The following is a 13135-nucleotide window of genomic DNA, read 5'->3' on the forward strand; positions in this document are numbered from 1 at the left end:
TTAACATGATTATAATCCAAATATATAAGTTTCTGTTGTATATTTTTGTTATTGTAAGTTCTTATAAATAGAATTATTAACTTCTAAAGTTTAAAAAGAGTGATCTATTCATAGAATAATTCCCACTGTGAGGAAACTGGTGTTTATTTCTGGAATACATAAAAGCCAGCAGAATCTTAATTTTTATAATTTTTGTAGCTGTAACAGCTTTCCTTTCTTGTTTTTTGTTGAACATGTTTCTATCTATTTAAAAAGTTTTTACCCCTTAAATCTTTGCCTCTTAAAATGAGTGTGTGTGTGTGTGTGTGTGTGTGTGTGTGTGATATCTTTGTGTCATTCACTGTGTATGAATGTTGTTAGCTGGGGTATCCCATGAGGGTAGTATACTCTTAAGCATTTCAGATATTTTAAATTTTTATCTGTGTTGTCTTTGAATCTCTTACATCTCTTTCCATGATATCATAGTTATGATTATGTGAGTTGTTGTAGCAGGGAGGCTGTTTTTGTTTGTTGTATATTTCTTTTCTTTCAGAAATTACAGATGTTTATAATTAGCTTCAAACACTGCCTAAATGGCAGTTGGAAGATAACTGCCTTCAGCCGACGTGGTCTTTCCCTTTACCTCGGGAGGAGAATTACAACTGATCTGGAAGAAAGGGCTTACCATAGGCAGTCAGATCACCAGAGTAGTGCCGAACACTCTTCCTGACTTCATCTGAAATTTTGAGTAAGTGGACAAGAACTAGGAGGCAAAGGCTCTTTGGATTTCACTCTTCATTTTGTAATTCTTCCCCTCCAGAAGCAGACTTCTGAATGGGATGAGAAAACTGAAGAGAGCCAAATCCTGTTATCCAGGGAAGTTCAAGCTCTTAGCATCCCAAATAAAGCAGATCCTATGGGAAGGGAGATTACCCATCCAACCTGGATGCAGTGTCACACTTCATTTATCAATTTAGCAGAGATCTCTTGGAGAGTTTTTGGGTACATCATTTTCAAAAGCCCATATTTTCCAACATTTAGTAGTAAGTCCCACTAACTTTATTTTGCATCAAAGAGTATTTCACTCCACTTAGAACCTTCCAGTATTACTTAGTACTTTTTGAATAAGACTTTGAAATTACATCTTTTTCTGGAGATGATGGTTCCACTTAGTGGAGTTTCCAGTTTTCTCTTTGTCTCAAGTATAAAATGATTTTTTAAAATTCTGTTTTCTAATCCGGTAACTGGAATGAGACCAATTCGATTTTTAAATCTTTTTCAAAAGTTTGTCATCCTTGCATCCCTTAAATTTGTAAATATGTTAGAAAAGGATAAATACTATCAAAACAGAAAATTTAGTATATCCTCAAATGTTACACTCAGGTAGGTTCACCTGGAGTCTTACTCTCTTCTTACCAGAGTATTAGTTTAGAAGATCTTTAACCTTTATTTTTGCCAAAGATGCTAAATTGTAACTTGGGATTTCTTTACTTATGTGTTAGAGCCCTACCTTGTATGATTTCCCCTGGCTACTTTGGACAGCACAGAGATTTTCAGCATAAATTGAGCTTAGTAAAGCTCATTGGAAACTTTTTTTAGTGTGTGCTCTAAGTGTTGTTAGAAAACATTACTATTACGTTATGCAGTCTATTTTTTATTGGCAAGATATCCTATGAAAGAAAGGATGTTCTCTCACCAAATGAAACTATTCCTTTTCATATAAAATTGAATTGGAGGCCACTTTCATTCATCTAAAAACAAACTTTAATGTCATCTATGAAAGGAAGCACTGTGTATACTTTTTCTGTCAGTTAAGAGTCTTCAGTTATAAAATCAAATGAAATTGATACCCCAGTTACTTCTGAAGATGACTCTAATGAATTGGAATGTCAAATTTTCAGTGAAACATTACCACTGTAAAGAACCGTATAGGAAGCAATGTGGAGAAACCTATGTTAGGCATTTTGCGGCATTTCAGGTCTGAGGTAGTTGTTTAAGTTAGAGATATAATGAAGCCCCAGTGTTGGAACATATAAGTATGGGAGTCTACATATTTCTCGTCAAGTAGAATGAAGTGCCAGACTACTTCAAATTCAAAACTGCCAGAAGAGTAAATGTATAATTATATATGTATAAGTGAATTTTTGTTAGATGATCTAGTAGCGTAGTTTATATGAATTCAAAGGAAAATTTAATGCCATGTATTTATTCTCTATACAGGTATTTGTTAAACTCTTATTATGTGTTGGACACCCTTCTAGATCTTAAGATTATAGGCCTGAAGAGAGTAGTCAAGATTCCTGCTCATCTCTCATGAGATTATAACTATAATGACATTTACTATTCTGATGATTTGAGGATAAGTCAAGAGCTGTGTTAGGGGCCAACCCTGTCATGTCAGATCTTCACAGTCTCCTTCCTGTTGGTTGATTAGCTGCTACACAGAAGGCTCAGAGGAACTGTAAGAATCAAAGGAGACATAAGATATGCCCAGTAATCCAAAAAGATAATGATTCCTAGGTATTACATGACAGTGAAGCACTGACCCAGTACAGCTTGTGCGATATCTGAATCCCTAGTCCAGTGAGCTGCACTGGATTGTATGTAGTCCTTCTGTACTAATCCATTTTGACAATAGAAAGTGCGCTGCAACAATACCCTGTGGCTCAGGGCCTGGATTCTGGAACCCCGTAAACCTGAGTCCAGTTCCAGCTTTTCCTTTTGCTAGCTTTATAATAATCTATTATGCCTGTCTGACCTTAGTTTCCAGACTGTAAAATGGAGGTAACTGCACTACTTAACAAAATAACAGTAACCTTGGTGGTTTAAAATAATTAAACCAAGTGAGGTAATATATATGATTATTAGCACAATGTATAGTAAGAACTCACTGTATTTTCATTATTTCAGGTGAATACCAGCTGATGCTAGTTCTTGGTCACTATTACATAAATTTTATGTTCCTCATTTGTCTCCTTTTTATCAGGATAAAAGCAGCAATAAATCTTACCTTTTTTTCTTTCCTTTCAACATTAATAGAATACATGAAAAATACCACAACCATTTCCACACATTAATTGGTGAGCAATTGAAACAATAAAACCTCAGTAATTTGAACTGCTCTGAAATTCATAATATATTAGAAGAAATGGTAAAATGTTTAAAAGAAATTGTTTTCAAGTATGGCTAGCATAATGGATCAGTAAATATTGCATAGAGGTTCTGCTGGAAATATGGTACAGAGACTTAAAACTATCCACTTACATTATTTCTGACCCACCTCTGGCCCTTCTTCTAGAATGTATTAGGTAGGTTAATTAATGGTCTTCTATTATCAGTGTACATAATTATGTCCTGAGCATAATTCTGTCCTTTGTCCAGACTTCTAATTGAACCAGTTGATGACAGTTCACATCTCTTAAGGTAATATTTGATTTGATTTTTATGTCACATGGTTATACTCTGCTTTCCTGCCCTAAGCTGTTAGCATAGCATATCCTTTGGTTAACAATCAAAATAGTTCATTAGCTTGGGAGGAGACAAAGGCATGGGGGATTCAGTAAGGGCTAATTCCTCATCAGATTTGATGACAATGAGATTTGATTTTTTTTTTTTTTTTTACACCAACTTGCCTCACAGAATAGGCCAAATATCACTTCTTCACTGTTAAATGTGTTTATGATGTATATGAAATCATTGAACTTCGAGGTAATGAATTTCTACTACATTGTATCATGAAGCTTGGTTGAATGCCCTATTTCTCCTGGGCCATAGCCCTCAAATCTCTCCTATTTAAAGTGAAACAGGAAAAGGTTTTATCCCTAACCTTTAATCAGATAACTCTAGGAAGTTTATACTTACTGATTACATCTTTCTCTAAAGATTGTTTTGAACAAGTTGTGTATTTCTTAAGTAATGGAGAAATGCTGGCATTTGCCATTTTAATCTACAATTACCTGCCTAAATTTCGTTGTTTTTAAAAGCAAGCTTAATTTTTTAATATAACATGTTTATAAACCTTTCCTCTTTTCCCATCTTCTGACTATTCAAATTAGCCAATCTATAAAGCCATCTATTTGTTATCCAATAGGTTTTCTTGCCTGATAGCATTCTTACTCCTTATTTTATGTCATCTAGATAAATTTCATTTTCCTCTTATGCTTCATGTTGCTATCTTGGAAACCAAAACAAAACAAAAAACCTCTTGCCTCCATGAGATTCTAGTCTTCCAAAAGTGTCAGATACTGATCAGATTTTGTTTTGTTTTGTTTTGTTTTGCTGAACTGTGTGTTCTTATCCATTATCCAGTTTCCTTAAAGATATTTCCCATGAATATTAGCACTTTATATTGTTTGGGATTTAAAGCCTTCCATGTTAGTGATTTATTCCTAGTATCTGTGTTTTCATATTTTGCTTTTTTTTTTTTCAGAAATTGTGGAAATTCAGAGCATTTAGATGATTTGAAAATATTAGCAGTGTTCTCTGCATTACTGTAGTTTCCAGCTTATGTTCTTTTTGGGACTGATCTGATAGGAAATGTGGGTATTAGTAGAGGGTAATCCTGACGCCACTGTCTTACAAGTTGCTACTTTCTGTGTTTCTCAGTTTGCAGTCACTTCGGTGTGGATTTATTTGTATCTAATAAACTAAGTTCTACATTCATATTTTCTAATGCAAAAGGAACCCTTTTACCAATAACCATACATTTTAATTGTTGTCCACAAATTCTGACAATTATCTGTAACAGTTTGTTTGTGTTTCTCTGTTTAAGAAAGTTCTCAGTGATAAGTAATTCATATATACTTTAATGAATAAGGAAAAATTTGTTTTTTTATTTAACACTGCCTCATGTTAAATGAAGTTAACATATCTAACATACTGACTAATGTACTTGATACTTCAGCCTAATTAGTTGATATTTTGGCCAAATTTTGGTCTTTATGCAAAGGCTCTACGTAGTGATTTCTAGCCCTGGTTTTGCTAGTTCTTCATTTATTTTAAAGCGTATCACAAATTATTTCAATAGAAACATTGATACCTAGTATCTGTTTCAGAAGGAGGAAGATAGGATATTAATACTGAACTATTTGGACCCTGTTAACCTAAAAAAGATCAGCCTTCCTGCGCTGCTTTAGCAGCCTGCCTCAGCAGCAACCAGCATCCAGGGATATTGAAGACATTTTTGAGGTCCTGTGGGAAACGTGTGACTGACACCATAAGAGGAAGCATCATGGTATAGTGAAAAGCACTGGAACTAGAAGTTGAAGAAACCACTTTTCTGAGCCCAGTTTTGCAACTAACAGTATGACCCCAAGCAAGTCACTCAACTGTTACCTAATTACCAGGGTTGTGAAGATTAGGTGGATAAGACACTTTACCTGATCCTCCATTGCTTCATGTGTTATGTGCTCATGCTTAGATGAATAATAACTTTCCTTCAGGTCTAAAATTCTGGAGTTTTTTTTCTAAAATAATTTATAATGATGTTTTGAAAAGTATAAATCTTCATATATAGGAACTTATAAAGACAAATAGGAAATTGTGGTCAAAGTCTTGACATTTGTAGACTTTACAGCATGATGGCAGATGATGGTTGATAAACCATCAGATTGTCTCTCATTCGCTCCCATGTTTCTTTGGGACTTAGTTCCAGAGTTTTAGCTTCTGCCTGTAGTGCTATTCTTATTCCCTATGTACCTGTTTGTAATGGAGACTGACCAGCAAAATTTTGCTCTATAAGGAGTTATCTTTGATATTTATTCAAATACATCCATTCTGATAACAATACAGTTCATTGTATGTTTCAAAGTAGACTACTATGACCATAATGTCCCAGTCATCTTTCAAGTGTTGCATTTAAGGTTTTTGGTGAACTCCAAAAACATTGTGTGAATGACTTTTTTTTTTTTTTTTTGAGATTTTTAGCTTTTATTTCTATTGGTACTATTGAGACTATTGACATTGGTTTAATTGCTTATATAAAGAGGTTAGATTTTCTTTAAGTTGGATCTGAAAAGTGAAAAATGATGAGAATCAGGGTCATCTGCAATGCCCAAATTTAAAACAGTATTGAAATAGAAGCTAGGTATTTAGAGGTAAACCATAGCTTTTAAGCTGTTTGAAGACTGTGGTCTAGGGCGCCTGGGTGGCTCAGTTGGTTAAGCAACTGCCTTCGACTCAGGTCATGATCCTGGAGTCCCTGGATCGAGTCCCACATCGGGCTCCCTGCTCGGCAGGGAGTCTGCTTCTCCCTCTCATGCTCTCTGTCTCTCATTCTCTCTGTCTCAAATAAATAAATAAAATCTTAAAAAAAAAAAAAAAAAAGACTGTGGTCTATTAATGGGGCATGTGGACTCTTGACTCCTGGTAGTAGTGATGTTCTTGAGGAGATCAACATTTGTACTTTTGATTTTTTCAACTTGGTTATGTAGAACAAAAGAAAATAAATACTTTTAAGCTAATTTGTTTTCAAACACAAAAAATAACTGAAACAAAAGTTTGTAAAATTAAAAATGAAACCACTTCTGCCCCCACTATTATCCTTTTCAAGCCCAGAGATAAGTGCTATTAGTGTGTTACCACCAATCCTCCCAGATACTTCTATGGATATATAAGGAAGTATACATGAATGTGTTTCTAGTCCCCACGCCATTCATTCCCAGTAATTTAATTTCTTTTCACTGAGTATATCTGCACATCTTTGATACCAGTATGCACATCTGCCCTTTTTTTTCATGACCGCATAATGTCCCATTGTATGACTGTGCTATAATTAATTTAAACAGCCCCCTTTAATGAACATTTAGATATTTTTATTTTAACATAGTATTACTGTGAAGATTTCTGTGTATATATATATCTTGGCATACTTTTGCATAAGTTAAAATCTTAGCAGTCGAATTCTTGACTTCATGAGTACTTTTAGTTGATCTGCATTTTCTCGATTTTGAGTTAAGTTGAACATTTTCTCATATGTTTATTGGTCAGATTTTGTGTTTTGCTGAACTATCTGTTCATAAACTTGTGACACATTTTCCTCTTGGTTTACTCAGTTTTCTATTGATTTATTCATATTCCTCTGTGTTATGAAATTAGCTCCATATCGCTGTATTGGCAGATATTTTCCCAATTCTGTGATTTTTATGTTGTTATTTACTTTGTATCTATTTATTTGCTTACTGTTTTGCCACTACATAGTGTTTAATTTCCATGTACTTAATTTTTTTTTTACATTGTTTTATCGGCTTTGTGTTTTATATGTAAGGCTTTCTCACTTAAAGATTATTTTTTAAAATGTTACTTTTTCTAGTAATTCTTTAGTTTCATTTTGTATGCTTAAATCAGTGATCCATGTGGAATTAATTTGGTATAGAGAGAAGTAGGGACCCGGCTTTAGCCAACAAGTTGCCTGAAACACCCCTTACTAAAACATGCTTTTCCCCCGTAATTTAAAATGCAGTCTTGATTTTATATATTCCTATTTTTGGATATATAGGATTTTATAAAGTCCTAGTGTGCATTTATTTCTGGACTCTGTATTGTTGCTACTGATACGTCTATATATAACTTCAAGTAGCACCAAACTGTTCCACTCCTGCAGCTTGTAACTTGTGTTACTGTCTGCTAGGATAGTTCTCTTTTCTTTCATCTTTTAAAATTTATTGGGGGGCGCCTGGGTGGCTCAATCAGTTAAGCGGCTGCCTTTGGCTCAGGTCATGATCTCGGGGTGCTGGGATCGAGCCCCGCATCGGGCTCCCTGCTCAGCGGGGAGCCTGCTTCTCCCTCTCCCTCTGTCTGCCGCTCTGCCTGCTTGTGCGCTCTCTCTCTCTGTTAAATAAATAAAAATCTTTAAAAAAAAATTTATTGGATATTATCGCCTTTTTTCCTAATAAATTTTAGTATAATTTTGTTAAAACACTTCCGTCTCTTGCCCCCAAAACAAACTAACACACGCCATCTTGGGATCACATGGGGGGGTGTGTAAAAATTGGGGCTGGGGAGAGAGAATAACACCATCATTGTAATGAATTTTTCTATCTAGTAATATGATAGGGATTTCCATTTTAAATTTTCCATTATTCCCCTCAATAAAATAGCATATCACATAAATTCTGCATGTTGTTAAACTGTGCATAAGTATTTATCTTTTTTATTACTCTTGTAAACAATTTTTCCTTCCACCTTTCAGTTTGATAGTATGTTTATAAAGTTACTGGGTTTATGTACTTGGGTTTTCCAGACAATACTATCATCTGCAAAAAATTTCTACTTTTCCTCTGCAATTTTGATACTTCTTTCTCAATAATTTATATTTTCTTAAAGCATGGCCCACTTCACCTAGTTTTTCAAGTTTATTTGCATAATTTGTTATCTAATAATTCTTATTTCTTTTGAATCTGTGCTTATATCCCTTTTTTGTTACTCAAGGAATTTGTGTTTACTTGCCTTACCTACTAGAGCAAATAGTAAAGATACTCTTTTTTTCAGTATCATCATCTTTGAAGTTAAAAAATTCTTCCATGGAGTTAATCTGTATGCCTCATCCTGCTGTTGTAGTCACTGCTTTTTTTTTTTTTTTTTTAACTTCGTCTCCCATAAAATGAAGACAACTATGATAGCTTTTTCTACTAAGATTATTATGAAGTCACTTGTTAGCTTTCTTCTAAGCTAAATATTTTTAGTTTTTGGATATAGCCTCATGGAACACAGTTTTCTAAAATCTTTATATCTCTTTTGGAATTTCTTGAGGAGATTTAACATTTTGGCTAAATTTTTAACATACTTCCTATTGAGGGATCTTAGTCACGATTACATTGTTTGCCTTTAAAAAATAGTATTCTAGCCTACTACATATTTTAAATAACCAAAGTAACTCTATCCTCAGACCAAATAGTATTTAGAACAGAATTAAAAATGATAAGTGTAATTTGTTTATATATATTTTTTTATATTTTCGGGGAAAAAGAATTGTTGACAATGTCATGGATAGACCATGTTTCATCAGTCTTGAAAATAAAGGTTGTTGCATAAGCTAGTTAGGTCCTGGAGTTCCATGTTTGTCCAGAAACACTCTGCTCCTTATTTTTGAATGAGTTATAAGATTGGCAAAGAAAAGCATGTTTGTAAGGCAGATATGAAAATTCCAGGGAAGATGCAAGATGGGACTAATACGAATTTATCTGATACATACATGTAAATATGTGTTAGCATGTGTTTTTGTACAGATGTGATCAAGTATGATTACGTTTTCTAGGATAAAATGAATGTGCTAATTTAATAGTAACTTTAATGTTCAATTTAAATTTTGTAGGTAATAACAATATCTTCTAAAAATCCAGCATTAATGATTGGCATAGCTGCAATTGAGTCATCTTGAATAAAGCAGTGCAAAAAGGTGCTTTTAAAAAGGAAGCAGCAATAATTTTGTGAATATTCAATTTTATGATGATATATTTACTGTATAAGTATGTTAATAACTTGCCCCCACTGAGAAATGGCTTCTAGAGGATCGCAGTGCATTAGTTGCATTAGAATAGAAATAATAATGAAATTCTCTCTCTCACCTTTTTTAGGTCATGGAAAATGGGAGATTTGCAAAATACAAGTATTTTACCCATGTCATGATCAATAAAACAGATATGTTAATGATAACTAAAAGGTAACTTTCTTTCTCGAATGTAATTTAATGAGAGGTTAACTGAGAAGCCACTCATGAAGAGAAGCAGTTGACATTCATCATTTGTTGCAGATAGTCACACTGATTCCTGCTAACTCTGGTCCTTTTGCTCTACAAGCTTTGTACCAAAAACCTTACATAAACTCATATTTAGCTTTGTGCGTGCATACAGATAAATGCATTGAGCCATGCACAAACATAAATAACTTCGTATTTTTTCAACCAATATGAATAATACAGAAATTCCCATAAAACTATCCTCACACTACCATTTCTTCCCCTTCTGAAAAAGTACACAATTTCAGATTACCCCAGAAATCTTCTGGTGATATCTTATCTATTCATTAGCATGCAGGAAATTCACTCATGTAAGTACATACACCATTGTAGACAGATCAGTTCTTACATGGGTACTCCCAGCTACAGCCAAATCCTCAAGTAGACTATAGACAGAAGTACATGTAAAAATACACAGCCTCAGAGGGGCTAGTTTTTGCAGGAGTCCTTGTTAAGCTGAGAAAAAGAATGAGCTGGTGCAGTATTAAAATGGGGATTTCTGGATGGATGGCACAGAGTGAAAAATGTGCCTGAAGGACAGAGGTTGTGGCTGAATAGAAAGGAGTGGTAAATAAGCCTATGTGGTTTTGTTCACTATCGAAAAGGTGAAGTTATAGTAACATCTTGTTAGTTCAAACTCCCTGTTGAACTTAGCAGTCATTTCTAATGTTTTTCGTCCTAATCATTTCTGAGTCTAAAATTTACAACACTATGTAATTTTTTTATTTAAAAAGTAACACAGAATAGAAAATTCGCACAGTATTAGAAGATACACATGTAAAGTTAGTCTTCATTCCATCCCAGATACCAGTCCCTCTTTTTCCTGCCCCAGAGGTAACCACTTTTACTTGTTTCCTTCTTGAAATATTCTGTAAGTATACAAGCATCATGCATGTATATCTTAACGTAAATGGAAATCTGTTACATGTATCATTCTGTACTTTGCTTTAATTTTTTGCTTTAGATCTATGTCGATATCAGCATATGGATATCTTTCTTAATTTGTAAAGAACTGCTTAGCGTTCATTTAGAAGTATGTACTATATTTTACATTTAAGTTGTTAATAAGCTTTTATAATTGGGGCAGTCCTTCAGCAGCCCTTTCTGTTCATAGCGATTTTCAGTCATGTTTTTATTAACCCTCTCTCCCATTGACTGCGTGAAGTGTGACTCATCAGAGTTAAACAAGAGTCAGTTGCAAAATTTAATAGTTTACAATTTAGTTTGCAACATTTAAAAACTGACCTCAACACAGTAGACCTCTTTAAAGGAAGTCCTATAAACCTTGATAAAGTAAGGGAAGTGACTTGTAGTTGACTGAAAGGTGGTATTCATACTTAGCATTTCCTTTCTTTCCAAGTTTCAGATTTGAGGATTAAAGGGTCTTTGAGTGGGGGAACGGGGAGAGTACCAGGTGCCTGCTACAAAATTAGCCTATCTTAGATTTTTTATGTGGTTGAAGATGTGCGGGAGCACCAGTAGGTTTGTTCGAACAGTCCCTGTAATCCAGGATTGGTGAAAGAGGGGATCAGAGACAGATGATTGAAGAGAGGGGCACCTAGGTGGCTCAGTCGTTAAGTGTCTGCCTTCGGCTCAGGTCATGATCCCGGGGTCCTGGGATCAAGCCCCGCATCGGGCTCCTTGCTCGGCGGGAAGCCTTCTCCCTCTCCCTCTCCCACTTTCCTCTGCTTGTGTTCCTGCTCTTGCTCTCTCCCTATCAAATAAATAAATAAAATCTTTAAAAAAAAAAAAAAAAAGATTGAAGTGAGAGATGTAAGTCCTGATTAGCTTGTTCCAGCCAGGAGCCAGCTCTTTAACGCAATCCCTTGACTTTATGTATTACTTAAAAAAAAAAAACATCTGGTTGCACCTAGAATTGATGCTTCGACCAGAAAGAACTGGGAAAGTAAAGGCCTTTGAAGGAAGGATTAAGTAGAAGTATAATAGAATGCATTTTTCATTTGATTTTTTTTCTTCTTAAGATGGGAAAGCATGAATTAATTTTAAAAAGCCTTTTTTAAGGTAGGTTGGTAAGCCTATTGCATGGAGCCTTGGTAATAAAAACATTCTAAAGCCTTAATTACATGAAAGTTCTCCAAGATATTAGCTAATAATAGGTTCTGTCAATTTTTTTCTATTGTGTATAAAGTGCCTTACATATTCTAGAAGTACATTCATTTTTTCTAACATAAGTACGTTGTGCTATAAATTTCCCACTAAGCATTGCTTTAGTTACATCCCACAGATTTTGCTATTTTGTGTTACATTTTCATTCTCATTCACTTCAAGATATTTTCTAATTTCTTCTGAGATTGTTTGATTATATAACATGGATTATATTATAGTATGGATTATATAATAGTATGCTAATTTCCTAGCATTTAGAAATACTCTTCTGCTCCTAGTTTCTCGTTTAATTTCATTATGATCAGAGGATGTACTTTGTGTGATTTCAGTTCTTCTATATTCCTTAAGGTTTTTTATGACTCAGAATATAGTCTCTCTTGGTTAATGTTTTATGTGCACTTGCAGTGAATGTATATCTTGCTATTATATTATTGGACATAAGTGCTTTTATTTCTACAGTGGATTCTTTTTTTTCCCCAGTGGTGTATTGTTTGTAACAAAAGGAACATTTGGACAGCTTACATGTGAGTGGCAGTACAGTTTTGATGAGTTTACCAAAGAGCCATTCATTGTTCACGGGAGGAGATTACGCATTGAAGCAAAGGTATGTTGAATAGATTTTTTTGAAAACCTGGAACTGAAAATAACGCATTGAAATGGTGCTCTTTATAATTTTCCCATCTCTTTCATAGACATTGCTTTATCTTACTGTGGTTTTCCTTTACACCCCCTGTCTTATTCAGGCTTGAAGAAAAGCAAGTTAGGCCAAGAAAAAATACGCGACTTTATGTGCTATTGCATTGACAACAATTTTCCTGGGTCTTCACTTTCTAGAACCCCCAATTTCTCACTGCTGTCCACGACACAAAAATGAGAAAATCATTTGTATACCTCAGAATCCCTAGCAGTTCCATACAAAATGCTTTTCCCTGAAAATCTTAAGAAACGACACTTGAAAAGTAACCTCTCTAAGACAGTTACTGGAACTTCTTTTTCTTTTTATAGATACTAACTTCCCAATTCCATTATAATATTGAAGGCAGAGACCATTTCTCACTCTGCATTGATTACTAGCATGGTGCCTGATACTTGGATGTAGATATGAATTGCTAGTCATTTGGCAAATCAACAGATTCTCAGTATCCATTATAAGTTTTAAAGATTGCACAAGGTATTATAAGCGATATAAAGAAATATAAGGTATTTGGCCTCAAGGTATTTGACCAGATACCTTTGTGTAGGGGCACTTTGGCACTGGCTGTATTAGTAGGAAATATTGTAAATGATACAACCCAA

At 34.4% G+C, this 13135-nt stretch overlaps 1 protein-coding gene across 5 annotated transcripts in view; it reads left to right on the forward strand.

Moving 5' to 3' along the window:
• The window catches only part of VPS13A (vacuolar protein sorting 13 homolog A), a 267040-nt gene that overhangs the window by 249785 nt on the left and 4120 nt on the right, over positions 1-13135 (forward strand). For 4 of the 5 annotated variants that reach the window (XM_045882282.3, XM_064578958.1, XM_054509186.2 and 1 more), the window contains 2 exons: positions 9552-9637; positions 12320-12443. In XM_045882282.3, coding sequence (XP_045738238.1) covers positions 9552-9637; positions 12320-12443 — 210 coding nt within the window. The remainder of the gene's footprint in view (positions 1-9551; positions 9638-12319; positions 12444-13135) is intronic. The other variant, XR_010407545.1, reaches the window with a different exon arrangement.

This window comes from Mirounga angustirostris, unplaced genomic scaffold (assembly GCF_029215605.1).
Source record: "Mirounga angustirostris isolate CCGP_5_RB_7025 unplaced genomic scaffold, mMirAng1.0.hap1 SCAF_15, whole genome shotgun sequence".
Lineage (NCBI taxonomy): Eukaryota > Metazoa > Chordata > Mammalia > Carnivora > Phocidae > Mirounga > Mirounga angustirostris.